Source organism: Fusarium vanettenii, assembly GCF_000151355.1.
Source record: "Fusarium vanettenii 77-13-4 chromosome 12 genomic scaffold NECHAsca_15_chr12_5_0, whole genome shotgun sequence".
In the NCBI taxonomy this organism is placed as follows: domain Eukaryota; kingdom Fungi; phylum Ascomycota; class Sordariomycetes; order Hypocreales; family Nectriaceae; genus Fusarium; species Fusarium vanettenii.
Genome location: NW_003315870.1, coordinates 888243 through 915806, shown reverse-complemented (window position 1 = coordinate 915806; position 27564 = coordinate 888243). Strand labels below are relative to the sequence as shown.

At 50.8% G+C, this 27564-nt stretch overlaps 10 protein-coding genes across 10 annotated transcripts; 6 read left to right on the top strand and 4 right to left on the bottom strand.

The window, feature by feature from the left end:
* Nucleotides 1-39: 39 nt before the first annotated feature.
* NECHADRAFT_54148 (uncharacterized protein) lies at nt 40-643 on the top strand (the record flags this gene model as incomplete). Its single annotated transcript, XM_003047479.1, has 3 exons — nt 40-280; nt 340-446; nt 500-643. 3 exons carry the CDS (start codon nt 40-42, stop codon nt 641-643), a joined length of 492 nt encoding a protein of 163 aa, XP_003047525.1.
* A 2819-nt stretch (nt 644-3462) lies between these two features.
* Nucleotides 3463-4570, bottom strand: NECHADRAFT_26975 (uncharacterized protein; the record flags this gene model as incomplete). Its single annotated transcript, XM_003047299.1, has 6 exons — nt 3463-3552; nt 3605-3716; nt 3765-3888; nt 3954-3982; nt 4031-4177; nt 4227-4570. Coding segments are annotated over 6 exons (846 nt in total), but the record flags the coding sequence as incomplete, so codon positions are not given.
* A 1933-nt stretch (nt 4571-6503) lies between these two features.
* On the bottom strand, nt 6504-7912 carry NECHADRAFT_87900 (uncharacterized protein; the record flags this gene model as incomplete). Its single annotated transcript, XM_003047298.1, has 3 exons — nt 6504-7211; nt 7406-7567; nt 7625-7912. 3 exons carry the CDS (start codon nt 7910-7912, stop codon nt 6504-6506), a joined length of 1158 nt encoding a protein of 385 aa, XP_003047344.1.
* A 1414-nt stretch (nt 7913-9326) lies between these two features.
* NECHADRAFT_54330 (uncharacterized protein) lies at nt 9327-11113 on the bottom strand (the record flags this gene model as incomplete). Its single annotated transcript, XM_003047297.1, has 6 exons — nt 9327-9675; nt 9725-10441; nt 10491-10644; nt 10700-10798; nt 10846-10909; nt 10967-11113. 6 exons carry the CDS (start codon nt 11111-11113, stop codon nt 9327-9329), a joined length of 1530 nt encoding a protein of 509 aa, XP_003047343.1.
* A 732-nt stretch (nt 11114-11845) lies between these two features.
* Nucleotides 11846-12772, top strand: NECHADRAFT_87898 (uncharacterized protein; the record flags this gene model as incomplete). Its single annotated transcript, XM_003047478.1, has 1 exon — nt 11846-12772. The coding sequence occupies one exon, from the start codon at nt 11846-11848 to the stop codon at nt 12770-12772; it is 927 nt and encodes a 308-aa protein (XP_003047524.1).
* Nucleotides 12773-13630: 858 nt separating this feature from the next.
* Nucleotides 13631-15900, top strand: NECHADRAFT_87897 (uncharacterized protein; the record flags this gene model as incomplete). The annotated part of the gene is made up of 3 exons (XM_003047477.1): nt 13631-13941; nt 13988-14962; nt 15015-15900. 3 exons carry the CDS (start codon nt 13631-13633, stop codon nt 15898-15900), a joined length of 2172 nt encoding a protein of 723 aa, XP_003047523.1.
* Nucleotides 15901-17936: 2036 nt separating this feature from the next.
* Nucleotides 17937-19265, bottom strand: NECHADRAFT_24453 (uncharacterized protein; the record flags this gene model as incomplete). Its single annotated transcript, XM_003047296.1, has 1 exon — nt 17937-19265. A coding segment is annotated over one exon (1329 nt), but the record flags the coding sequence as incomplete, so codon positions are not given.
* Nucleotides 19266-21086: 1821 nt separating this feature from the next.
* Nucleotides 21087-22420, top strand: NECHADRAFT_97875 (uncharacterized protein; the record flags this gene model as incomplete). Its single annotated transcript, XM_003047476.1, has 2 exons — nt 21087-21382; nt 21430-22420. The coding sequence occupies 2 exons, from the start codon at nt 21087-21089 to the stop codon at nt 22418-22420; spliced, it is 1287 nt and encodes a 428-aa protein (XP_003047522.1).
* Nucleotides 22421-23020: 600 nt separating this feature from the next.
* Nucleotides 23021-24210, top strand: NECHADRAFT_54179 (polysaccharide lyase family 1; the record flags this gene model as incomplete). Its single annotated transcript, XM_003047475.1, has 5 exons — nt 23021-23142; nt 23203-23372; nt 23423-23667; nt 23732-23874; nt 23928-24210. 5 exons carry the CDS (start codon nt 23021-23023, stop codon nt 24208-24210), a joined length of 963 nt encoding a protein of 320 aa, XP_003047521.1.
* Nucleotides 24211-24922: 712 nt separating this feature from the next.
* On the top strand, nt 24923-25666 carry NECHADRAFT_97873 (uncharacterized protein; the record flags this gene model as incomplete). The annotated part of the gene is made up of 1 exon (XM_003047474.1): nt 24923-25666. One exon carries the CDS (start codon nt 24923-24925, stop codon nt 25664-25666), a length of 744 nt encoding a protein of 247 aa, XP_003047520.1.
* Nucleotides 25667-27564: the final 1898 nt, after the last annotated feature.

The window sequence follows — 27564 nt, the reverse complement described above, 5'->3', positions numbered from 1 at the left end:
TCTTACTTCAACACTTCTCTCATCATCCAAGTCTTCATAATGTCTTACCCCACGAATGGCGATGTTCTAATCATCCCTGCCTATAGTGCAGAGTCTGAGCAGGCGACCCTGGACATCCAGTGGTCTCAGTCTTTCCGCACCCGCACTGCCCGCTACTATGTCGTCCGAGCCCAGAACCAGTCCAAATGCAACGTCGACGTCCTTCTTTTCGTCCAGGACCGTTTCTACAAGGACGAAGGTAGCAATGACTACATTGGCAAGATTGCCAGGAGGGAAGGCAGTAAGTGCACACCTTAGTAAATCCCTTGGTGAAGGCATGCTGGCCAATGCATTACCCAGACTCTTGGATTGTCAGTATCAACGACCGCTTCCAGTACGGTCAGAAGAACAAGAATGGCGATGGCCGCTGGGTGGCCCTCCATGACAAGGACAACAAGCCCTACCAGGTAAGCAGCTCTTCTGCGTGTCATGACCCGGGAAAACTCACCAACACTGATAGCACCGCTTCATGATTACCACTGTCCAGGGTCAAGCTGCCGAGTGGGCCAAGATCCTTGCGAGGCAGTTCGGTGCTGGAGAGATTGCTGATGCTGTCAGCAAGCTGGGCAACAACTTCATCGGTGACTACCTTCACACTTTCTAAATGCCGTGTGCGACCGAACTGTGTGAGAAAGTTCTCTTGCGGGCAAAGGCTATGTCTAGGAGGGATTTCGTTTCGCTCCTTGCCCACTCGGCACTCTAGTTAAGTCAAGTAATGTGCCAGTACTTGGATGGTCTTTTTATCACAATCGTAGCCACAACGATGTTGCAGTAAAGGCTTGATAGGCAGTGATGTGATCGTAGGCTGGGACTCCTCTATCAGACCGTCCACCATTAGCCATACGTTCTTCCATAGGAGTTTTCCTCCAACATTATCAGCTCCTTGGAGGGGAAGTTGTCAAGATTGACGTTCTTCAGGGCATCGCTTTCTGGCACATCGGCAACCTCCCCAAACACGTCGTCAAGCTCAAAATCATCCCTGAGAACCTCCCGGGTGGAGAGCATGAATGATCCAAATCGCCTTCTCTGTACCAGCTTTCGTCTCCTTAGCCACCACCTCTCAATCCATTCTTCTTTAGGAGTCTCGTTTCGCCGCAGCAAGTTCAACTGATAGTGCAAAGGGTCCCTTAGCCAGAACTGCGTGATGTAGATGTTCGAGCAGAAGACCCTAGAAAGCGCACTACCCTGACGAACAGCGTTGTGGCATAGTTTGCTCAAGATGCTATTCCATGACGTCTGCCTTGTTGCGCCTCTAAGTGCAACGCTGCGCAATTCGAGATTCTCGAGATTGGGGTGACGCTCCATGAAAAGCAGCAAGTCGCTGGAATCAATGCAAAGACCACGAACTACCAGAGTCTTCAGTAAAGGGAAATGAGGACCCAACTCGGCGATGAGCTTGAAGACTGCGCTGTATTTGTCAAGTCTGCACCCTCCATTGTAGGACTCATACTCTAGAGTTTGGAACATATGCAGGTCCAACGTCTCAAGGTTGGGCATATGTCGCAGAAGAAGGGCGATGCCGGGAAAGTTGTCTCGGCAGAGGGCTTGCGGCATAGTGTCCCCGTAGCGACCCCGTATCTCGGACCCTTTCTCAACAGGAATACCAGAATCATGCTCCGGATCCGAGTCCCAGTCACTATCATCAGTGTCTGCCTCATCTTCCGTTGCGACGCCGTGAATGTCCTGCCAGTCAACCTCGTCCCAGATCTGCTGCCACTGTATTCGCTGCCGGCGTCTCTCCCGACTACCAACCTTCTGGCCATAGACCCTTTCCAACTGATCCCAACCGTGGTCCATTCGGGTGGAGAAACTCAAGGATACGCATTTGAGCAGACTCAATGATCCAGCAAGACCGAGACTAAGCAGTCCTGGTAGTCCGACCGTTATATCGTAAGATGGAACACTGCAACCTGTCGTGTTGCTGAATATGTACAAATTGCGAATTTTGACGCCGCTTTGGCACAAGGCTGTCATTGTCAATCGGTAAACTCGCGAAGCCCAGGCCCAGAGTTGCTGCCTGTCTGGGTGTTCGATGTGGCGAGCAACAGGTCTCGAGAATAGACCCAGCCCGTCCACGAAACGTGCATCCAGCTCTATGGTATCCAGTGAGGAATCTTCCTGCCATTCGAAGACCGACGCAAGTCGGTTGATGATCTCATCCTCCGCTGAGACTGGGAGGTCATATGAGTTTCTGTGAGCCTTCATCCACTCGAGATTGCATTCTAACTTCTTTGATTGCAGTTCGGTGCACTGAGTTGGACCCTCCAACTGGGTGACAACACAATCACCATGTCGGTTCGCAAGGGTAGACTCAGGTGGGTAACATAGCCCAGTAGCCTGCAGTTGCTCAGCTGAAGTAATCGCAAGCGTCTCAGCCATGACTCGCACATGGCGGACATGACGGCCCAGTAAGTTGTGTCTGCGGAGAGCTTCGAGAGAGGATAGGCTTGAGGGCGTAAGATTTGTCGTCTGGCGCGACAGGAAGCCATGGAATCGTAGTCCAGAGGCCAATACACACGCAGTCTTGTTTACCAGCCTAAGGCTTTGCACGGACTCGAGCGGTAAATGGTCCAAAATGCGGTCAACGAGCTCTTGTGGAAGATTCAAGAACGAGACGTGATTAGAGTCCATGGCTTTTTCTCTGGTCTGTTGGGAATGTTGAGAGAGGATAAGGCGGACGATAGGGAGTTTTGATGCTGTGCAGGGCGCCTTGGGTAGCCTTTAAGAATCTTGATATGATGAAATGAAGGCATCACGGAACACGGTCTTTGAGAAGCGCGTCGCGTCGTCTCTAAAGTGGGGTTGCTGACCGTTGCCCTGACCAATCAGATCGAGCTGCTGTTTAACGCTGTTTCATGTCACTTTCAACTCCAAGTTGTGAGGAGGCTGTTCCGGAAAGGTGTTTGTGGAGTAGCCGTGCCAGAGAGAATGGCCCAGCGCAGTGACGCGAAGGACGTTGATGTTTTTGATCTCATGTCGACTCAAAACTGACAGGATCACATTCTTGTGAATGTTGGATCTAACTATGATGAGGCCGTTGGGTAGTGTCTGGGTGAAAACAAATATGTGCCGACAACTAGCTATACCGTTGAAGAGCTTGCGGTGATCAAATCTGATACGTAGAAATCCTTAATCTAAACAGCAATATCAACATAATGAGCCACATCCGGCGTGAGTTATCATTAACCAGGAATTATTATTTAGTGTATTATCGACAGAGTAGATACCCTACAGAACTTGTACTCTTTCTAGGTAGTCAGCAGTCTCGCTTCTTCATCAACATGCCAACCCCTGGCGACCCTCTATCAGCTCGCCATCACTACCAGTAGCCTTGGATGTGGTGTTCTCATAGGGTCTTTTGGTTGAATCTAGACTTTGGAGGTAGAAATGGCCTATTTGACTTCGTGTTGCTGAGGTTTGAGTATCGTGTCGTCGCTGAAGATCTCGAAGGAGGGCGTAGAAGAAAGATGTGTTGGCAACTATGCAAGCGCAAAGGATTTCAACGGCGGCCCACTGTAGTCACATTAACAGCCAAGCCTTTCAAGAGACGGGGAGGTTGTCGCACAATTGATCGAGACTTCTGCGATAACGATTGGTTCAGGATGAGAGGTAGACGCAGTGTCGTAATCACAATTACTACGCCACCAAGACTGAATAGGAATCCAAGTTGGAGTTTGCTAAGATGTTGTTAGCAAAGGAAGCGTGAAACTTGAGAGCGAAACAACGTTTTCAGATCCAGTTGCACGGTTCGCAGCGTGGGAAAAGGTAGGACAATAAGCGCGATATCGGAGACTATGTTGAAGACGCCCATCGTGATCAAGTTGGCAAAGGCTCTAGAGCAAGCAGGTTCTGTAAATTGTCAACTTTGCCGTGTCGCAAGAACGGTAGATGGGGGGTGCTAGCATGGGACATACGTGAACTCTTAGGACCAAGCTCCCACATCCTAGCAATATTAGCAGTGTAGTCGATGAGCACCCACCAGGTACCTTACAAAGACATGGGTCGACACTCTAGCAGGGTGGTGATAAGCACTGCAATGTAGCTGAGGACGATGCACCACCAGAAAGCTCTGATCACAGCCTTGCTGCTGACGAATCTGGAGTAGAAGGAGAGGAGACTAAGCTTAAGACACCACAAACTATGCCGGTTAGCATCAACCAAAGGACCATATTCCAACGAGACCATACAAGAGGGCGTAGCAGAGACGCGACGGAATTAGTAACTGAAGCGACGTGATCCGATCATTTTGTATGTTCTCGACACTCATCCCTTGCGAAGCAGCCTCATCCTTAGTTGGAAAGTCCCGACCGTGACTTGGGTTGAGGGTGAAGGATACGCAGATGCAGGTCGTTCTGGCGATGAGGGGTAGAAGCGAGAAGGCCATCCAGACATCGTCTTCGTGCCATGTCCTGTGGCAGGTTTGGTGTACTTTGCATCGACGAAAGGCTCGGTATGCGCATCGGAGCAGGATCAGCGATCCGCAGATCGTCGTAACGGTAATATCGAAGGCGAGATCCGACGTCAACGCCATGGTGAGGTTGTGGTTCATTCAAGATACGGGCGTCACCACCCAGGCCAACAAAGAAGGCTTGTGCTGCAATTATATCCCCCTACCACACGTGGCCTGGACGTGTCACCTGGAAATTGCCTGCTGATGAACCGTTCCTAACCACCTCGGCCGACCCAAAGACGGTTTGGTAAAGCCCGTTAGGTCAGGGTCGCTTAAGCTAGTCTTGCGGTTCCGGAGGATGGCTTGTCACAGAAAACGCCATCTGTCAGGGGAGAGAGTCAGTGCGGCTCCCGTTTCCGGTTGAAGAACCGTTGGCGTCTGTCACTTTAGCTACATCCACGTGGACATGGCGCCATCAAGCCAGACCATCTGTACGTAGTACATAAGGGTACCCCTGAGTGGGAGGTGACACATACTCCGGAGTTCATCCTGAATTGCCGGCAGCCCCGGCCTTGTCAGTCTACAGGAACTAGCTTATGATAGAAGGGGCCTGAGCCCGATATTGGCTCCTCGCCAAGGTTCGTCAGTTCAGCTTTTGTTGATGCGGGGTTTACCCCGTGAATATCGAGTAATTCCCCACCACTGAATGCCCAGAGCTGGAGGTCCCCAGGGTCCATTCTTGACTGACTCGCTCACCCCTGCTCTGCTTTGACTGTGTGGCTTTACTAGCGCCCCTTGGCGGGACCAACTTCTAAAGTTCATGATCGTGGCAGGCAAGTCTCTCGCTTAGAGAAACCACTAACAGGATACGGATGAGGTCAACCGTGTGCTTGGACCCCGAGACTCAAGGTGCTTCTTAGGGACTCATGCGTAACTGGTGAGCTTGGGTCAAATCGGGTGACACTTCCGATGCGTCTAACCGTCTTCATGCCTGAAGCTTCGCACCCGAGACATCCTTACACCAAGGGTCTTTGAATAGCGTTTGGCAGCTCTCTAGGAAGCGGTCCATGCGCCGGCTGAGACTGGGGACAATCAGAACAGCTGCCTTGGCGAACATGAGATGAAAGAAAGAAGCTGCCGAGTAACCAGAGTCTAGGCTTGGTTATCGGCATGTATCGACATGAGATCGGGAACCCGTTCCTTTCGGCCCATCGAAAGAGTGCAAGGCATTCTGAAAACCCACGTCTTGCATCTCAAAACGGCAATTCGCTCCCCTGATGTGTTCCACACGCGTGGGTCCCTGGTTGTTGGCGATGTCCGTTTAGAGTTCGTACTCTCAACCAACATGCCGGCAATCTCCTCATTGCCTTTTGTCGTGACCCACCGCAGAGGGGTCTGACCGTTGGCATCTCTTGTCTCAACATCAGTTCCACGCTCATGCGGCGATCTGGTTGTAATCTGACACACGCCAGATGCTTCATAGGATACCTAATGAGGAGCGCTGATACATATCACTCACATTCCTGGCCTCCTGTCGAGCTTTATCCAGAGAAAAGGATTTATCACGTCAGATTGGCTTTCTGCCAACGATAAGAGTGTTGGGGCAATGTCGCCCGCTGTGTCACCTGCAGCTCCCGCATCAAGGAGGAGCTTGCAAGCCACTGGCTACTGTCCGATTTTAGCTCCCCGTGGGGGATGAGATCTCTTATCTATTCACCCACATTACACAGAGGGGGGCAAAGCATCATATGTTGTCGCCAATGTTATACCGCAAGGCAAGAGATAAGAGTGATCAGTCCCTATCAACTACGTAGTCAAGGAACCCACTGTTTGTGTAAAACTGTACCTCTCTGACTGGGTTGCCTTGATCTGCCCTCGAGGTATGCTATGAGGTTAAATTATTTTTCAAGGAACCCACTGTTCTCGTGATTCATGCCCCCTTGGCCAATACTGTCTCTACTTGAGATGAATAAGTGTTCGTTAATCATCATTAGTGCATATCCTAACCTTTCATCTTGCCACTTGTCAGCACCCATCCTCTCTGCTCAGACAGCATGAGTTCTTCCTTGCTCTCCTAGACGGGGTCCATCGTAGTGATGTCACCAACCACAAACAGAAAGTCGACATGGCGGGTTACACCAACGTTGAATCGCCGAGCATCTATGACGAATCCTGGGCCGGACTCCTTGGTCACCGTAGTCAAGAAGATTGCCACGTCTGCTTTCTTGCCCTGGAAGGAGTCGGCGGCGCTGACCTCGGCATTAGAAATACCCTTGTAAAGGGCCGAGTCCTTGGTGCTCTTATCCAGCCGCTGCCCCATAAGCCCCTCGAGGTTGGCCTTGGTGGCCCTGTAGGGCGAAACCACCACAAACTTGGTCCCATGCGCCTTGGTGAGCGTCTCCATCAGCGCCAACGCTATCTCTGCCTGCCCGTAGTTGACACGGGAAGTGTCAATGGTTCTCACTGCCGTATGAAGGCAGTTGATGAAGACGGGCCAGATCTTTCCCGTTAGAGAGGACTTGATTTCGGGGAATTGCCGACGTACCCAGCTTTCAAGTTGAGGAGCACCGGGTCGTTTGCCAACGGCACATTGGTCGCCGTATTTAAACTTGTCGCCAAGCTCCGGGTAGAAGATCTCCCTTGCCAGATCGAACCCCCCATTGACGATACGGTCCTGACGCTGTGAGCTCCAGCACGGCCATTGCATGCGCATTACGCACTCCAGAACCGAGATCTCTTGATGCTTATTGAATAAGTTGAGAGGGCCGCCTGTCCAGCTCTTCTGCCCAAGGTCATCACGCAAGGCGGCAGTTGTCGAATATCGCCAGTAAGAACAAGAGGTCTCCCGTCGAAACAAGGGACCAAGGCTTCAGGCATCGACATGGCGCCGGCTTCATCAGGGAATGTGGACATTGCTTTGTCCCATGCCCAGTCTGCGAGAATATCATTGGTAGATGCGTGCGTGGTGCAACACACAACATCAGCGACCTGCAGTATCCGGGTGGCAAGGTCTCGGAAGGTCTGGCTATGCTCAACATTCCAACCCTTTCGTTTCTGGAGGGTGTCCTTGAGATTCATGATCTTGGTGTCCTTCTCCACGTCTTTGGCCAGCTTGTACAACGCTGGCTTGAAGACTCTCTGCATCCAGTCAATCATAGACAGTGGATGCTCTCAGTTGTCATGAGTTGCATCAACCGGTCCTTCTCCCAGGGCATAGGCCTTGCCACATAGCTCATCCACCTTCCACGAGAATCCTCGGACGACAACCGGCATTGGCTCCTTGACTTTCCCGTAGGCGAGGGAAGCCAGCTTGTTCACACGCGCGGCAATATTGCTGGCAGCAGCGTGGGTCGGTGTGCAGACAATGACAGGTCTTACACCTATCGCAAGCAGGATTGTCGTAGCCATCAAGTCAGTCTTACCGGAACCATCAAAACCAAGAATCGACAGGATGCCAAGGGGATCCGTGCTGAGAACATCCATGGAAGCTACTCTGTCTTTGCCATGAACCCAATCGAGGATTGCCCTCTGCAGCTCCTCACGGTGTCGGCCAAGGAAGCTGATGCGGCGAATGGGTTTGAATGCATCCGCCGCAAGAGAAGCCAGAGATTATCCTTGAGCGACGTCTCGCTGCAAGGCACGATCTTCGGGCTCAGTTAACCCATCAAGGGCCGGACTGCAACTATAATAAAGAACAGATCTTGAACACATTATAACATCATGACCCGATGTTAACACAGTGGCCTATTTAAACTTCTGCAGCAGCAGAAGAGTCACACCTAGCCACATCGCTGCAAGGCACGCTTATCATTGACCTCTTGAAGCTTCAAAAGCTGCTCCTTAGTGAGACTCGCCCCAAGATTGGAAGTCTTGGCAGGCCGGAGGCTTGGTGAAGGAGCTTGACCTCGAATCGAGGCAAACTTCAACCAAAGACAGCGAGATCGACCTCGGCGATGGTGGTGTTGGCAATTGACACCAAGTTGAACGCTCGGCCAATTGCCGCGAGTCGGGGAATGGCTGTGACCTCCTGCTTTGAGAAGACAAGGTGGACCATCTCCTAGATGGAACCCTTCTCTCCCTCGGACCAGGAGTTAACGGACTTGACCTCCCTGAAACGGGTCGTTTTCTTGGCGCTATCAAGAGGACCAGGCCGGCAGCAGTCAAGAACAAGACGTCTCCTATCAAAGAAGGGGCCAACGTTTCAGGCATAGAGATAGCACCATCTTCATCGAGGAATATCAACTCGCCGTGTCTCATACTCGGCCTGCAAGCATGTTTTTGGCCGGCACACCAAGCGCTATATAACATTCTAAATTATCATAAATTATTACTACTAATAGTCTAATATTTCTTGCTACTAATCCTCACCTAATACCCGTACTAGTCTAGTAAGATCATGATCCCCAAAGAGCCGAAAACTTCCGCCACCTACTTTGGGCCGAAGATGGAGCCTCCTTCGATGGCTCTAAACCACCAGATCAACATCCGACTCGAGCCTCGGACCATCCGAAGCTTGAGATGGAGTAGTTTCGCCACAAGCGAGCTTCAGCTTCCCGCCGATGCAATCAAGGAGGGAAACCCGCCGACGGTCTTCGAGTTCGCCGTCCAAAGACCTGCTGTTCACGATGCCAGCTGTTCAGGACATTTGGACCTCAGATGCGCAGAACAGGTGTTATTAATTCCTGCCAATTATCTAGCCAAAAGAAGACCTCCATCTCTGTGGGTTCGATTTCATTCCCCTTCCCTTTCAAATGCACACTCATTTCTGAGGGCGAATATAGACCACACACTGGTGTCTGATCTGGTCTAAAAGCCACTTCAAGTAGCTTTCCCCCCTCTACTACTGAAAATCGGAGAATTATAGTCCTCATCAGTGCCTAGGTGTGTATTTCATCCATTACAGAGCCCATTTGAAGAGGGGACTCTTCTCTCCCATCTGCATCAACTCTTCATCAGTGTATCGCTCTCGGATCTCGTCCTCAGACATCTGAGCCTTCCTGGAATTGTCTCGCTTGAGTAGGAACTCCAACAATGTCGCCGCGATGATGCCAGCAAGTCCAAAAGCAAGGGATGTGCCATATCCAGTTGGGTATCGCGGAGCCTCTCGATCGAGGTAGATGTATGATCCAATCAGGCCACCAATGTTTCCAACACAGACAAGAAGACCAATGTTGACTGATCGCTTCGCCGGATCAGGAGTGTTGGCGACATTCCAGGCATTGACGCCAGGGAGAATAGGATACATGCTGTCATGTCGTTAGAATAAATACTCCATCGTGAAAGGAAGAGACTTACCCAAAGCATGCCAAGCAAACAGCAAAGTAGCAAGCAGCAATGCTATTTTCGACGTCCCCAGACTTGGCAAAGAGAATGATGAAGGCGGTGACGAGACAGCACTGGGGGCCGAGGATGAAGGGATATCGCCAGGAATACTTGTCGGCAAAGATTGCAAACACGTAGGCCGAGATGGCGCCCACAGCATACGGAGGAATCGTCATCAGCTGTGCGTGGGAAGAAGTATAGCCCATTCCCTTCAGAATGCTGGGCATGGTGAACTTCATGGCGTAGTTGGGTACAGCGTTGGACCAGTTGGCGAAGAAAAGGAGCCAGATCTTATAGTCAAAGAGAATATCTTTGAAGATTGCCCAGTTGAAATGGCTGTGGTTATCCTTGTAGTCTCCTGGCATGGTGGCACGGCGGCTAAGCTGGCGAAGTTCGAGGTATCGGATCTCGTCGGCGTCGAGCCATCGTGTAGACAGGGCAGGCGAGTCGCAGAGGAGGAAGACGCACATGATAGCGACAATAACTGTGAACAGACCTTCGATGATGAAGATCCATCGCCAGCCCTCGAGACCTGCCACGCCGTCCATCTTGGCGATGGCGAATGCAAGAAGGCCAGAAAAGGCTCCACCTGTAGCAGCCGATGTGTAGAGGATCGCGATTCGGACTTGTGTCTCGTTGGGAAGATACCAGTTGGAGATGATAAGGATCGCGCCGGGGAGAAAACCTGCTCTATCAGGAGGTTAGTTGAGTCGTCTTTTGCCAAGGATCGTCGACTTACTCAAAGATACCAAGCAAGAAGCGAATAGCCAGAAGACCACCGTAGTTCTGAACGATTCCGGTCAAGGTCATGATGGTACCCCAAGCAAAGACAATTCCTCCTATGTACCAGGAGGGTCGCTTAAACTTGTGAAGGAGCATGTTGGAGGGGACCTCTGCGTAGAGATTAGTCCAAAGGTTCTTCTGCTTCTTGCACATTGACAGACTTACCACACAGGACGAAAGGAATAAAGAAGATGGCCACGACAATGTTGTATTGGATGCCCTTCAACTCCAAATCCTCAGTCATTCCCTCGATTTTGGCATTTCCTACCACCTGTTAGCCACGCCGCCACGCCACGACTCAAGATACTCACCAATGTTGGTCTTATCCAAGTACGCGATCAGATACAACAGCACCAGCATTGGGACCAATCTCAGCTACAGACCGTTAGCCAAACACTTCTAGACAACATTGAACGATCGACCTACATCAACTTTGCGGATGATGGCCTTCTTGCGATCTTCCGGGAACGTCCTAAGGAAGTCAAAGTCTCCCTCCGAGAGACCGCCCCTTTGGTGCTCGCTGTGCATGATGCCAGACTTTTCGTGCGAGACACGCTCGACATCAATCTGGGTAGCCATGATTGAATTTCGTAGACTTGAAAAATGTGAAAACAAGAGTGTTGGGCGGTAGAGCCTGGGGTGAGAGAGCAAGGACGGGGCAGCCGGATCGATCTTTATAACAGGCGATCTCACAGATCCCTGCTTCACCAGACAAACTACCGTCAGAGACGAAATGAGACCACTGGAACTTTGCAAATTCTGGACTCATCCGAGTTCCCCAGAATCTCTGACTCCAAGTGCGGAGAGGCGTATCCGGGGAAGCGGGGGATGGGTCGACCCCGATGCTCGGACAAGAAACTTTTGGCAAGGTCTGCTAGTCTAGGGCGTGATCCAAGACTGTCACCGCGTTGAAATGGTGGAGAGGTTGATTGCCGCTTGTTGGCGCCGTCCCGAGGCACATGAGAGGGGAATCCGGGAATCCGAGAGCGTTTCCGAGAAGCCTCTTCGGACTCCCTCCGGAAATGTCATCTTGGCGCGAATGGTGGCAAGACTGCCCTCAGTAATGGCTTCACTTTCACCTTGAACTCCGGGTCTCTTCGGAGAAGATGAGAGACTTTGAACATGATCGGCCTTGTGTTCAGAGGCCGAGTCGCGAGCTGCTCTTCAGTTGATTCATTATAAAAGAAGGTATTCAGACTCAAAGGTAACCATCTCTCAATCCAACATCACCAACATCATCACAACAACTTCAGCTTCTACACCATAAAAACACTCTCATATCTCCACAAAAACATCTCCAACTTGCCCATCATGTCTCTCGATCTCAAGGGTCTCATTCCTGCCCCTGTCACCCCCTTCACCAAGGACGGGCGGGTCGACTACGACGCCATCCAGCGACTTGGCGCCTGGCTCGGAAGCATCGACGGCGTCAAGGGCCTCGTGGTTCTTGGACACGCCGGAGAAGGTACTTTTCTGACCCAACAGGAGCAGGTCGACGTCATCAAGGCCTTTGTCAAGTCGGTCAACAACAAGGTTCCCATCATCGCTGGTATCACTGGTGAGGGTACTGAGGTTGCTGCTCTCGAGGCCAAGCGTGCCAAGGAAGCTGGCGCTCAAGCTGGTCTTCTGTACCCTTCTCACGGCTGGCTGCGATTTGGCTACCAGCCTGGTGCTCCTCAGAATCGCTACAAGGTTGTCTATGAAGTGTCCAAGCTTCCCCTCATTCTCTTCCAATATCCCGACAACACCAAGGCCACCTACAACCTCCAGACTCTCCTCGACATTGCTGCCCTCCCTGGTGTTGTTGCCATGAAGAACGGTGTCCGAAACATGCGCCGCTGGGACACGGAGATCCCTGTCTTCCGACGCGAGCGCCCCAACGTTCCCGTCCTCACTTGTCACGACGAGTATCTTCTCCACACTGCTTTCGACGTGGATGGTATGCTCGTCGGATATGGAAACATTGCCCCTGAGCCTCTCATTGAGCTCATCAAGGCTGGCAAAGCTCAAGATTACAAGAGGGCCCGCGAGATCCACGACCAGCTCCTCCCCGTCACCAAGGCTGTCTACCACCGCGGCTCGCATATGGAGGGTACCGTTGCCCTTAAGCATGCGCTCGTTGCCCGGGGAATTCTGTCACATGCCACCGTGCGATCTCCCCTCCTGCCGCTCCCCGATGGTGCTGAGGAGGAGATCCACGAGGCCATCTCATCAGCATCTCTCAGCAAGGTTGCCTAGATAAGATTGATGTAGAGTTAATAATAGACATTTCGTATTTTTTTATTAAGCCCAGTGTAAATTCTTGATTCCATCTAAGTCTAAATCAGTTGAAGAGGAGCCCAGAGTGCGTTTAAGACAATTCATTTCCGTGATCATAATTTACATGCACTGTGGCACCCAACAAGACTAGATTACTGGGCCATTCTTGATCGACAATGAGTAGCTCTTATTCCTTTGCTTTTTTCAAGCCTTAGGGTCAATTATTTGGTAATATGGCGCCGTGTGGCTCGCTCCCAGACCTGTCGCCTTCGAAAGGGGGCTCTGCTGTCTCGAGATGTCCTACATTAGAAGAGTCCACTTTACCATTACCCTCCAAGGGCAATGGGTCGGTTTGTCAATAATATACGCAGAGAATATGCAAAACTATCGTGATCTTATATTTAGAACTCAATTTTCATAATCATGACAACTTCGTCAGAGTTGATCACGACTAACAGTGACCGCCCGTAGCGAGTCTCGACTTCTGAACATGATCTCATCATTCAGGTGATTTGGTCACAGCCTTCACATCCTGGCTTCATACCTTTACAGAAAACCTCACATTAAGCCAGTAAAAAGAGAACTTCGAGTCAGCTCACTCTGCCCTGCACTGGGTTAGTTCGTATGCAGGAAGCTATTGATGGTGTCGACCATCCCCTCACCGGAAACTAGTGCCGATGTCGCCCCCGCGTTTTCACAAACTAGTGGAGAGCCATCTGTATAAAGTACGGGTCTCGCCCGCGTTTCCGGACACCCATGACTGCTCCACTCTCCAGTCTCCGAGATGCTCACCCAGTTCTCCGGCCTCCCTAATCCGGAAACGCAGAATGAGCCACGATGACGACCCCCAGCTCCGTCCATGCTTCCACTCCTCTCTCCGAAACTTCATCTATCGCCGGTACAAAGCGATCTCTCCCAAAATCGCCAGAAACGCGTCGTGAATCCGAAAATCGCCGGAAGGGCCCCAAGACCAGACGAGCATGCGATCACTGCAAGGTCAAAAAGCTCAAATGCACCGGCACATTACCATGCGATGGATGTTCCAAGAAGAGCATCGACTGTCATTATGACACCCAGTACCGGAGAGGGAGGCCACCGACTCCTCCTGTGTTGCCACGACCTGACATGTACATGAGTCCGGAGAGCAGGTAAGCCTAAGTGACGCGTACTAGAGACTATAGGCCAACCTTTCAGTCATCAACAGAACGCATTCTTCGCAGACGAAACCTTGGCCTCGCGCGCCACTTCTCAAGGTCCGCCAGGGCTAGAGACGGCCGAAATCGAAGGCCAATTCTTCGACCCTACTTCAAACCTCACATTCATCCACCGGGCGTGGAAAAGGCTTGCTCTCCAAACTCAGCAGGCAGAACCCGGTGTCTTGACCGGATCTGAGAACCTTCAGCCGCTCATATCAGCCGGAGACAAGCCTTTCAGCACAAGTAACGAAGGCGGCCTTATGTTTGTCGACCAAGCTGCAGCCTATGAACTCTTCAAGTTCTACTTCGACAACTGTGTTGTGACATATCGTGTCTTGAACCAGCAATACTGCCACTCCTGGCTTGGGCATGTCCTGAGCAATGTCCACAACGGCCAACCTCTGGAAGTTGGGCTAGGCCATGCAAAAGCGGCGATCGTTGTGAATATCTTGGCCATTGCAAGCCTTCGTCAGCACAAGATATCCGAGACGTTCTCCGCCGACGAGGGAACCTCCTTTCCACTGCAGCAGAGCGAACGGTACTTCCTCTCAGCGTCAGACCTCACTGCCAGGGAAACTGGATTGCCTCGGTTGGAATCAGCCCAGGCGAGAATTCTGCAGGTGCTGTATCTGCTCCAGACCTCGCGCATGAATCAGGCCTGGTATGTATTCGGTAACACGGTACCCATTGTGTCTGCGCTAGGTCTACATCGCAAATCTCACCGCTATCGTAACGGAGGTCGCCCACAGGTGGATTACATCATATCCGAATGTCGAAAGAGGACTTTCTGGGTTGCCTACACTATCGACAAATACCTCGCGGTGGTATTCGGCCGGCCTAGGTTCTACCACGACAATGACATCGATCAAGAATATCCTGACAGGGTCAACGACGAGGACATGACACCCCAAGGGCCATCTCAGTCAGAACCAGCGATGGATTGTCATATTGATTCTCTCATATTCCATGCGAGGTCCGTATTCCTTCTTCAGATCAACTACTCGACAGAGCTAACAGTACTATAGAATTGCAGCAATCATCGAAAACGTATCTCGAGAAGTCTACTCCATCAAAAAGATGCGCACCGAAGAGCGTCTCGCATCGGCACAGAGCTTCACCGAGAAACTGCACGAATGGCGACAAGCCCTACCACCTCACCTCGGAACCGTCCGACCCTCGAGCCTCATACCAGCATTCTCCAGACAAGTCACAGCTCTGAAGCTGGCGTATTGTCACGCGATCATGCATACTACTCGTCCGTTCCTCTTGGATCATTCGGAGAATGCCAGTCCGGCGTTGGAGGCATGTGTGACAGAGTGCATCGGCGCGGCGAAACTGGCCCTTGAGATTGTTGACCGAATGTTCTCCGAGGCCACCACTGTCATTCATTTCCTTTGGTGGATGCCTTACGTCACGTTCTGCGCGCTGGCTGTTGTGTACGTCTGGGAGATCCAACAGAAATCAGGCATCTCGGTGAGCAATGACAATATCTCGCTGTTTGCCTTGGCCGAGCGATGCCAGAGTCATCTCGCAAAAGCCATATCATCCGATTCCGCAAGTCGGAGGTACAGCATCATCATCGAAGAGCTACGACAAGAAGCGAGGCACAGTCCTTCCCAGAGCTCCATACGAGCGGTGCAATCCCAGCAAGAAACACTAATGGCGAGTGGTGATGACGAGCATAGGTCAAGTTCAATGCTTGATGATGAACTTGGTTCAATGTTTGGTGATCAAGGCGAATCAACAACTAGCTTTCAGTCCATGTTGAATGCATTGAGCCAGTGGCAACCAACAGATTGGCTCGATCTTGATTCTTCGGTGAGTGCTGCCTGGATCGAGTCGGCGGTGATTGCTAACCTCCCAAAGGCATTCAGTTTTTTCTCACAACTAGAGGACTCTATGATTTATTAAGAAATCTAGTAGTATAGCATATCAATCAAAGTACACACAAGTTGTGGAGACTCCTTTAGCATCTCATCTCGGGGTTAATTAACTGCCATTCTCCCACTAATTCACACAAAAGTTCAGGGCATTTTCATGACCCTTTTTTCCCTCAGAACACCCCTTGCGCTTGTGAAACACAGGTTGCCAGTCTCAAAGGAGGCAGGCTGAGCCACATGCCATGGTAGGGCCAGGGTGTGGCGCGGATACTCCACGCCACAACTCCTAATCAGGAGCATGCCACCAGGCTCTATTACCTCTCAGCTTTTCCGCGAAAGATCTAAAGTGAACTTTGTTAAGGCTCTTATGTTATGAGGAAGCCTAGAATGTGACCATATTATGGACTCCAAGCATGCAGAAACACCAACTGGTCCCAGTAGAGCCATACTCTCTCGCTGCTAGTACACTATCTGAGTTGGCATTTATATCAGTGTCATTGTGCTAATGTCTCATCGCAAGCTAAGTACCTAGCTGAAGGGAGGCACTAGCCCTAATTGGTCCAGGCCCTGTCGAAAGCATAATGGGAGCTTTCGCGCAGGAAAATGATATTCTTTGCAAGGCATAGTAAAAGATTTCGGTAGTAATTGGAACTTAAAGTGAGAAGGGAGATAGCACGTGCTGGGATGGCCATGGCAGGCATCGCGTTCGTGGTGACCGGGTCGGCAGGGTAGGTGGACTCAAGATGTAGCCTGGCTTTGGAAATGCATTCTTGCTTCCAAAAATACGCCGATAAGTGGCTCAGCTTTTCGTTTTCTACTTCTTTATAATAAGAAGAGATAAAGCTTTCCTAGAACATAGGTTTTAGAATCATTCTTCAGATGCATGTGACTTCTATGTTGCGCTTTTTATCATCACATTCACCCAAATCAGTAGGTTTTTCAACTCTCAGGTTGTGAATCTCCGAATCACGACGCCCTGTTAGGGCACTATCAGCCACTGCGTCGGAGTAGCCGACGATTTGTTAGTAACTTATGACTAGCTCTCAAGTCCCATGTTGGCGCTAACCGCAGTTGGATTAGAGCCCCCCCCCTTCTTGGCAATACAATGCTGGTGGCTGCACGCGTTCTGACGCGTTGCGCAACCGACGGTAGGATTAACCTTATTCCAGTTGCACCTTATTCCAGTTGCACCTAAAAATATCCTCCACCTTGCCGATGTGACGTCATTCAATCTCCGTGGTGCTCTGCGCAGCAGGATTAACCACCAACTTCAGGGCTCCATATCGGCTGCTCGATACTTCACCCATAACAGCTGGTGGATATCAAGGCCTGACTCGGCATTGAAAATGCGGATCCGTAAAAATGGCAGAGGAGGAGGTGTACGAGCTAATGATCTATCTTGTCTGCAACTTGCTGTTGGTCCGAGTGTGGGTGGTTAGATGCCGGTTCAATGTCCCAGGGTTGTCCCTGATGCCCCCGCTACTCTAAGCAGAGTTCTATGAGCAGTTCGATCGGAGCGATAATCTGCCGATCTACCACAGGTGCTACGTGAGTCTTCAGAACATAGCAGGAGCTGTCGGCGAGACAGGCTTCGTCCCTCAGAGCAGCGAGCGCCACAACATGTGCGTCAAATATGACGATGGAAAGATTGAAACTGAAGTTGCTGGTTATAGAGTTTGGGAGTACACGGGCAAAGATGGTCCTGAGTAGAGGTATCGGCGGCATGTTGGGAAACCTGTGGTGGCTAAGCTGCCACTGGGCCAGGCTGACGGTTACTGCCAAATGCTGTTATTCACTTCCCTTCCGTTGTCTGATTGTTCATATTTATTTCAACCCATTGTTGCCTTGATAGCCGTCTAGCACCTATTTAGCATTGCCTCCGTTCAAAGATGCGGCCTGGTATATTCTTGCCTATAACTAGACTAGAGTAATATCTTGCCATTCAACGCCGTTTGTGACCATCTCCCCATTCATTGCTCCATGGACATAACCCTCACTAATAAGGCAATAACGGCCCCTCTCCGATCCCACCCTCCGCAATACTAGGGGAGAAGGGCACCCAGAAACTATCCATACTTCATCTCCAGTGGACATAGACTCAGAAGCGTGGGCTAGGTGTCCCCCAGAAGTGAGGGCGATGCGGCGAAAGAATATTGTACCTCCGAGTAGCAGCTCGAACACGGCAGCACTGGCGTGTCGGCTTTGCCTCCATGTTGCACTCTCCTCAGGGGGAAGCAAGTGCTCGGTTTCTGTTTCAGGGAGAAGGCCAATCCACCTACAACAGGACTTCAAGAAACTGGTACCGTAGATATGATTAGGGTATCTCTCGGCCAGACCGTCGAGACCAAGGTCCTTCCAAGACTGGATAAGCTCCGTCACTGCCTCAATCCCGTCAGCTTCAAACACCCTATTAAGCCTTTTGAGCATGAGCATCAAGATCACGTCCCGAAAGTTCTCGGGCTGAGGAAGCTTAGCCGGGCGACTAGAAAAGTCATCATCGTGAATGAGTGTTCGCCAGAAGGCTTCAAGGGAGGACTGGGCTGTCGGAGGGTAGACTTGACCCATGCGGGACAAGATCTTTATCCACCCCTCGACCTTTGCGTCCTTGATTTCCGTAGAAGACCCGCCAATCAGTTCGACTGTGCCAAGCGAGACTACTTTCAGGTGAATTGTTGCATCCTCCGTTCTCAGCGAAAGTCGATCTAGCATCCCTGACACATGTCCACCTGCATTGACCTTTGCCACAGATTTGAATTTTGGGCCACAGAGGGGATGACTGTCGAGAATCGACGAAAAGTCTGGACACCAAGAGAGCAGCCCCGGGGTCTTGCGTCGGGACGGACCCTTGACCAAGGTAAGGAGCATCAATGTGCCAGATGTTTCCAAGATTTCTCTTGCCACCCTTTCAAGAAGCTCTGCCGCGCTAATGTCGTAGTTTGGTTGCAGATGCTTCGGCATGTCAACGCTCTGGGCATTAGCCATGTGTTGAAGAATCCCCCACAGTCCGTATACGACATCCCGCTGATCCGTAGCACGAAACCCGATGGTCCATAGAAGAAGCTTTAGTAGGATAAGACCAGCACTCCCGCCTTTCCCTGGACGGTTGATCAACTGATCATCTTCGATGCCAGCGGAAAAGTCTATCAGCGGCAAGACATCAAGCCAGTTGCTTCTTTCCCCTCTGCACCATTCTCGGAGGAGTTGAATTCTTTCCGCTTGGTAGATATGCACTTCATCCAGGGCATCAACACTGTTATCGCCACGGGTGAGACTGACTGCTGTAGTGATGGCGATAGACAAGCCGGTCAGGTGGAGGAATGTAGCCGTGGCTCCGATTTTGTCGTATGGCAGAATTCCGTCGCCGTAAAAGACACCGACTTCCTTTGCAAGAGCCACCTCTTGAATGACCCAAACTCTGGAGAACCAGTAGCTTTCAAACAGAGTGACAAGGCCATCCGCCTCGTCCAAGGTGAGTGGCTCCAGGTCGTAGTTGCGCTTCATATCTGCCAAGCTCAGGCTAAGATCATATCTCTGGTTTGAGATGATGCGTTGAGCCTCACGAGTGGCGAGTTCGCCCACCCGATCTACAACCTCAAGTCCAAGTTGAAGCTTGGCAAATGGCTTCCCCAGCCAAATGAGCACGATGCTGGCTCTGCTGTAGATTCTGTCCATGGCCGAAACTTGAGGTTGGCGCTCGGCCATGTTGCTTTGGTTGATGCACAAGGCGTCGATCCATACAGGCTTTCGGGGGGAATATTGGCAAAGATGCATCAGGGCGTCGTAGAGATTGGTCTTGACACAAAATGCTTCTCCATTCAGAAGGATCGGCCAGTCATCTGACTGTACAAACCCTGGGGCATTTCCCCGTGGTGGCCCCCAGGTATATGAGAGGGCATTGTAGCTAGGAGTCGTGGCGCCTGAGATCTGGTAGGTTTTCAAGGTGACGCTTGGGATCCGAGGTTCGTTCCTGTTGTTTTCGACTCCAGAAACCAACTCAACGGTAGCAAGCCGGAATGAGGTGTCATCCAGCGTGCTTGTGTAGGCGGACATTGCTAACGGTGGGCTGGGAGAATGCGAACGAGGAAAGATAACTGTGATGAAACTGAGGGATAAAATCCAAGATAATGGAGAGCCTTAGGCCAACTGTTTCGGTTGTAATCGTGTGCTCATCTTGCAGATCGAGATCAGTCCAGACTGGCTAGCGTAACATGTAGGGGTCTTGCACTGAGATTCATTGCGACATTTCACCTATGAAAAGCCTTAACCCATGGTCTCTATGTCTACAAACAGCCAGGCAATCATAGTGTTGCGTCTTAGAGAGAGCTTGGTAGTGATTTATTGCCTATATATGCTTTAACATGGCAAGCTTTGATACCTGCTAAAAATGCGACAGTCCACACTCTACAAGGTCACATATAAAATGCCCAACATCGTGAGAAGGGATTGATCTATTACATTCAAAATTTTCAGTGCGATTGCAACGGGCGGTTTGGTAATTGCATCTTTTCCATCTCTAAACGATGCAGCTGCTTCCAAGTTATGAATAGATGATAATGCAGCCATGTAGACCACCTTGTTTATGGGTTACCATCGTGATAAGAAAACATCCTGATTACAAATAGAAACGGCGCAAACAGGTAATGACAAGACAGGCGACGCGGCTGCGAGACAACTTGCGGCAAATCTTACAACATGTAGTTGCAGATATATCGTCGGCGACTCCGTGACTATCGCTTAACATGATTTGCGCTAATAAGGTTCCTATTGGGCTTTACAACTCAATGGTTTAGCGAGAGCGAAGAGAAATGGGTGGCGCAAGGCTTGTTAGCGGGTCGCTTTCGCGTCGGGAGTGGCATTTCGCAAACGAATAACGGAGCAATAAAAATGCCGATTATTCTTTTAAACTGGCCGACTAAACGGTGTGCGAGACTTTTCCGATTGGGCTCGGAAATACGTATTTGGTTGTGGCTGGAACACGTTGGCTTCGAGGCGTTTTGCGGCTGGATAGTGACACTGAAGCCTTTCCTAACTGGGTAACCCTTTCGACGTGTGCGAGTCCGAGTGCGAGAAGGACGCGAATGGCGACAATGATGTAATCATTCAAAATGAGTAAACATTACTTTTCAAATAAGTTATATATTGCTCTGCCAAGCCGCTCTGAACTGTTCGTACTATGTTATAGCATAACAACTTCAATCACCTACCTAAGCCAAGAAAATGCACGCTAGCAACTTCAAAGTCATCGTCGTCGGCGGCGGTCCTGTCGGACTCACCGCTGCCCACGCCCTTACCCAAGCCAACATTGACTGCATCGTCCTGGAAAGCCGACCAAGCGCCATCATTGATGCTGGGGCCAACCTTGTCATGATGCCGATGGGAATACAGGCCCTCAGCCAACTTGGTCTACTCGACGCCCTTGAAAGCGTCAGCACTCCTCTCGGCCAGACTGAACGACAAGATCACCAAGGCCAAGATATCGGAGATGTCAGATGGTTCAATTACTTCAAGAAGCAGTAAGTTCCAAATTTCCAAAAACCAGTCCATCGCTAATCATGCTCAGCTTTGGTACATCGCCTCGAGTTCTGAGCCGTCATGATCTCACAAAAGTCCTCTACGAATCCCTTCCCCCCAAGACGCAAAGCAACATCATCACTGGCAAGAAAGTTGAAGATGTCATCCCACATGAAGACGGGGTTGAAGTAACCTGCACCGACGGCAGCTCCTACAGGGGCTCCGTTGTTATCGGGGCAGACGGTGCCCACAGTCTCATCCGAGAACGAATGCGCACACTGGCCTTGAAAGCCAACGAAACTGAGGTGAATGACGAGAAGCCATTCTTGACAACCTACAGAGGATTCTGGCTTCGAATGCCTACGTCAGATACTGGCTTGCAAGCTGGAATCACCTCTGAGACACATGGTCCCGGTGCAACCACCCAACTATTTTCTGGCCCTGACACGACCGTGATGGGACTGTATGAGAGGCTGGAGAGCCCGACAAGAAGCCGAGCGCGATATACCGAAGAGGATCAATTGGCGTTGGTCGAACGCTGGGGCCATCTTCCTCTTGCGCCTGGAGGGAAACTCACCTTGAAAGAGGCCTTCTCTCGCAGAACGCAGTCAGGATTGGTCAACTTGGAGGAAGGCGTCGTGAAGCATTGGAGTTGGGATGGACGTATTGTGCTTGCCGGGGATGCCGCTCACAAGTTCACCCCCAGCACTGGAGCGGGTTGCAACAACGGCATCGTTGATGTTCTTGCACTGGCGAATGAACTGTACCAGGTCGTCCAGGAAACAGCCTCACCGAACAGGTCTGAGCTAGCCAGTGCCTTCAACAAGTACCAATCTTTACGATTGGAGGCAGTCACTGCCGCTTGCTCAGGCTCAGGCCAGGCCACTGCGAGTGCCACTTGGCAAACCGCAGTGCACAAGTTCATCGACAAACATGTCTTGGCAAGCCATTCGATGCAAAGCTTCTTTTTTAGCCAAGGAGCAAAGAGGATGGCTCAAGTTCCAAGGATGGATTTTATCAAGGATGCGGGGGTTGTTTGAATGGAAACTGAGTGTAAGAGAAGACAGGCGAAATATTTGGGTCCCATTAGACATGCTTTTAGATAGAATTGTATAATAGATTGAAAGAAACCTTCTCACCACCCCCTTTGGTCTACTTGACAGCTGTCACATCCTTACCGACTCTTAACCAGGCAACCCGGAGGAAACTGGTCCGCCTGATGCAACACTTACACCCCATTAGGATCGACGCGACACCATGGACTATATGTTCACAAAGACTCCTGCTCGTGGAAAATACTGCTCCCTGCTGTATAACCATGTCACTGAGGTTTCCAATGTGGGTTGCAGCGTGACGTTTGGTTCCGGCTCAAGTTTTCCCTCCAATGGCGTCGCAGAGCTTGCTTCAACCTCGTTACGTCAAGGATGGTCCTGAAACAACATGCCAATGATTCGAGGCATTATTATTCAAGGAGAAAAGGATTATCAAATAAAGTTGTTTCATACTAGGATACAGGTCGGCTTTATTTTGAGCCCTCAGGGGTGTGGTTTTGTATTTAGGAGCAACGATTGCCTCCAAATCTTGGAGGAAATACACACTAAGACATTGTCTTGGCACCTCTTGTCTACTACTCTTACACGATGCAACTCCTAAACCTTCTCTTCGTCGCTACGCTGGCCGTTGCGTCCCCTGGCCCGTCTTTGTACGCCAGGGCTGCGGCCACTGATGCATGCTCCGTTGGATACTGCACCCAGAATGGCGGGTATGTTCTCTTATCGCATCTTCCTATCGCAAGGACTCTTCAATAACTAGGAATATGTAGAACGACTGGAGGAGCTGGCGGCAAGCAAGTGACAGTCAAGAGCCTTAGCGAACTTACCGCCGCGGCTAGCGCTGCTGGTGCTGCCATCATCTTTGTCGAGGGCAGTATCTCGGGTGCTGCCAAGGTCCAAGTCACATCAGACAAGTCCATCATCGGCAAGGCCGGCAGCTGTATGTCTTCCAGGCCTGTAGTATATGTCATGTCTGCTAACACTCTGCAGCTCTTGAGGGCGTCGGCCTCACCATCAATGGGCAGAAGAACGTCATCGTTCGCAACATGAAGATTTCCAAGGTCGAGGCTGACTACGGTGACGCCATCACCATTCAGAAGTCTACCAATGTCTGGGTCGACCACTGTGATCTTTCTGCTACTAGGTCTGGCGACAAGGACTTCTATGATGGTCTTGTTGACCTCTCGCATGCTGCTGACTGGGTGACCATCTCGCACACCTACCTCCATGACCACGTAAGTTAAAGATTTGGCAGCCATGAGAAGACTCTCGAAGTGTACTAACAGGATATTCTCTTAGTCCAAGGGATCTCTGGTCGGACACTCCGACAAGAATGCAGCTGAGGACACTGGCAAGCTCCACGTGACCTACGCCAACAACCACTTCCACAACGTTCGCAGCCGTGGACCCCTTCTCCGATTCGGCACCGCCCACATCTTCAAGTCAGTACTCGCTTCTGATCTTCCTATCGTTTAGGAGCTAACACAATGCACAGCCAATACTACGACACCATGGATACCGGCCTCAACAGCCGCATGGGTGCCCAGGCCCTCATCCAGTCGTCTGTTTTCACCAATGTTGGCAAGAAGGCCATTTTCAGTGAGTCGAGCGCGGAGATTGGTTACGTCGTTGCGGAGGATGTTGTTCTCGGTGGCGAGAGCCAGAACACGGCCAGCAAGGGAACTTTGACCTCTGTTCCCTACAAGTACAGCCTCCTTGGCTCGGGCAAGGTAGCTTCGACCGTACCAGGTGAGGCTGGCCAGAAGCTCAGCTTCTAATTGGGCCCCCAGTATTCCACAGACACGCAGGACGAGCACATGACTTTCTAGTATACAATTGAATGACTCCTGTACATATGAAACCTCGACTTGGCATTCACTTTGGAGCCATCTATATCGCACTGCCTCTACTCGAATGTGGACCTGTTACCGTGAAGGCCTCTAAAGTAAATCGAGGCTGTGCTTTACCGAAGTTTGCATGACCAAATTCCGTCAGGCAGGGCTTGAGATTATAGGAAGTACAGAAAGGGAGACATGCCAGGGGAAATAAAGCCTCTGGAGCTTTTCCACGGACTTTAACACAATCTCCGATTTGATTCTCTATGTTAATTAAAAGCCAATTAATAATGAAAAGAAGTACGCAATTGTCGGGCATTTACTGGCCTATGAGCAAGCCGAGGACCCAACGCCGGCCAATTTGGCCGGTGTCCCCACTATCAACCACGAGATAATTGTCGCATTCCGGCCAACTTGGCCTGTGATGAAAGAAGGCTCCCCCAAAGAAAACAATTAATCATGAATGCATATTTGTCATCTACTCATAGCCAATCTTTTAGTTACGGCCAAAATGTCCCTCGGCAACAAGTCAACACACTATTCACAAGTATAAGTAGGAATCAGACCCGGAGGAGAGGTAGAGCATCCAAATCGCATCCAAACAATCAATCAACACCCTTAAGCACCTATCAAAATACTTCTACACGATCCCAACATGTCTTCTCCCGCCTCGCTCCCTCTTGTTCTCGTCACTGGTGCGAGCCAGGGCATCGGACGTGCTGTTGCTCAAGCCCTCGCCAGCAAGCACAACTATCACGTCCTCCTTGGCGTTCGAAACCCACAGTCCGGTGAGACTGTGGCGGCTCCTCTCCGTGATGCTGGTCACCAGGCCTCGGTTGTGCAGCTTGACCTGACCTCGCCGACTTCGATTGAGGCGGCCATCAAGGATATCCAGACGCGATTTGGATACCTCGACGTTCTCATCAACAATGCTGGTATCCTTATCGACCACCATAAGGGTCAGACCACTTGGGACCTCTTCACCAAGACATTCACGACCAACGTTATCGGTACAGCCACCTTGACTGAGGGCTTGGTCCCGCTTCTTCAGAAAGCCAAAGCCGGACCTCCCCGCATCGTTTTTGTCTCCAGCGTCATGGGAAGCCTAGAGCGAGCTACAGACAAGACAACTCCCTACTACCCCATCGATTACAAGGCCTACGACGCGAGCAAGGCGGCTGTCGATATGCTCACCATCAACTATGCGCGACTCTTGGATGACGCTGGAGGAAAGGTTAACTGTGTCTGCCCCGGTTATGTCAAGACAAATTTGACCGATTTCAATGAGTATGGACATAGCCCTGAAGTCGGAGCAGAGCGCATCGTCGAGTTGGCCACTCTGGGTGAAGACGGACCAACCAGGACATTCAGTGACCGAAACGGTCCTCTCCCCTGGTAAAATGCGCAGCATGTATAGACAAGAAGGATCACGGGGTGGTTGAATAGGAGTGATCTAGACAAGATAAGGATAGAAGATATACGCAACCTAGTGTTAGATAGGAATGCAAGCTTGGTTCGAAGTGGCCATTGGTGTCATGGAGATAGCTTAACTCCGATGTAATGTGACACGTGACGACCAGCTGACGCGAAATGTCGCGATGTTGCCACTGTGTAGGTACCATGCCTAGAAGCTTTTCTGCCCCAAATCGACACTACCATTGACCGATAGTACTCCTGATAAGTGACAATATAGCCGAATTCGATATGGAGGTTCAGACTGAGCTTCTATTCCTCAAGAACTGTCCTCTTTGTGAGAAGGTCTACAGACAAGGTTTGTTCCCACCTCCAGGTTCCCGACCACATCCCTTTCCCAGCTCCCTGACTAAGATTTCACAGAGCACTCGTATAACCGCCATATCAAGTATTGTCAACGGGCTCAGACCAGACGTAAAGGTCGACCAAGGTCCTGTCTCTCATGCAGCAAGGCCAAAGCCAAGTGCACCTTTGGCCAGCCATGTTCCCGCTGTGGGAAGAAAGACCTGGCATGCATTTACGACCAACCAAGTCGGCGCCAAGCCAACACTGAAGTTCTTTGGACTGGGAACGGAAGCAATCAACAGGTTTCAGAAATGACTCTGACATCCTCCCATGACTTCGGGTCATCATTTGACCTGGATGCCTTCACATTGGACCCGAATCTTGAAGGGTACTCTGTCTCAAGTCTACCATCCGATGCAGTCATTTCAGCCCAGAGGGCGATCCAGCCACATCTACCATATCAAGAAGGCGATTTAGAGACACAGCTTACTGCCAAATCGCTCAGCGCTAAAGCCGACCTTACCCGTTTGCCTTACCAACGCGAGGCCTCACACCATGCTGCAAAGCTAGTCCTGCAGACCCTTTACGCGTTTCCCCAAATGATGCTTCGTCGAAAGACATTCCCACCCTTCATACACCCTCAGTGGCACGAGCCCCGCCTTCCGGAAGCACTGGCAAATTGCATGAGCATCGCGCAGCTTTTCGGGGCAAGGACGCCGGAGACGAGAACATTTCTCTGGCGAACTATCAACGCCGAGGAACAGCGCTTTCGAGAAAATGTAAGAAAATCAGTGGCTGCCAGGTAGATAAACTAACTCAAAGTTCAATAGTACTTGAGTTACTCGGCTCGTGAGCTACAAATGGCTGTCCAGTCGCTGATGATCTACATGATAATGGCCATTATTGATCAAGACGAACAGACCAAGCAGCGCGGTACAAGGCTGCTTGACACAGTTGAAGTGAGATTCCCCGCAAGCTTACATCACGTTAACTTTGGGGATGCCCAGCTAACAATTGACCAGACCCTCAGCTCTCGGTTCCTTACCTTTGTTGGCAGTTATTCCCAGACTGAGCGAGCAGAACCAAGCCCAACATGGGAAGATTGGATCTTTGCTGAATCACGGAGACGGTAAGAACCTGCCATTCCCATCAAGAGACCCCATGCTGACAAATGGACTATGAAGGATGTCATCTCTTTGGATAGTCATAAGTGCCGTCATATTCATCGACAACAACATTCCCTGTAGAGGATGTGGCCCCCTTGAACTCTTACCTCTTCTCTCAAGCAAGATGCTGTGGGAAGCGCAAACCCGCGAGGAATGGCAATTAGAAAAGACATTGTATGATGTCAGCAACCCAGTTATGACACTTGGTGCTCTTGTCAAGGCTAAAAGAAACCCGGAAGATCCACTGCATGCACAAGAGTTGCAATGCTGGGAGGCGGGTACTGATAAGCTGGCTATCATGCTGGATATTGCTACACAGTTTGTCTGGGCACGGTAGTTCTGACATGTCATTGGTGCATGTCTCACCTAATTT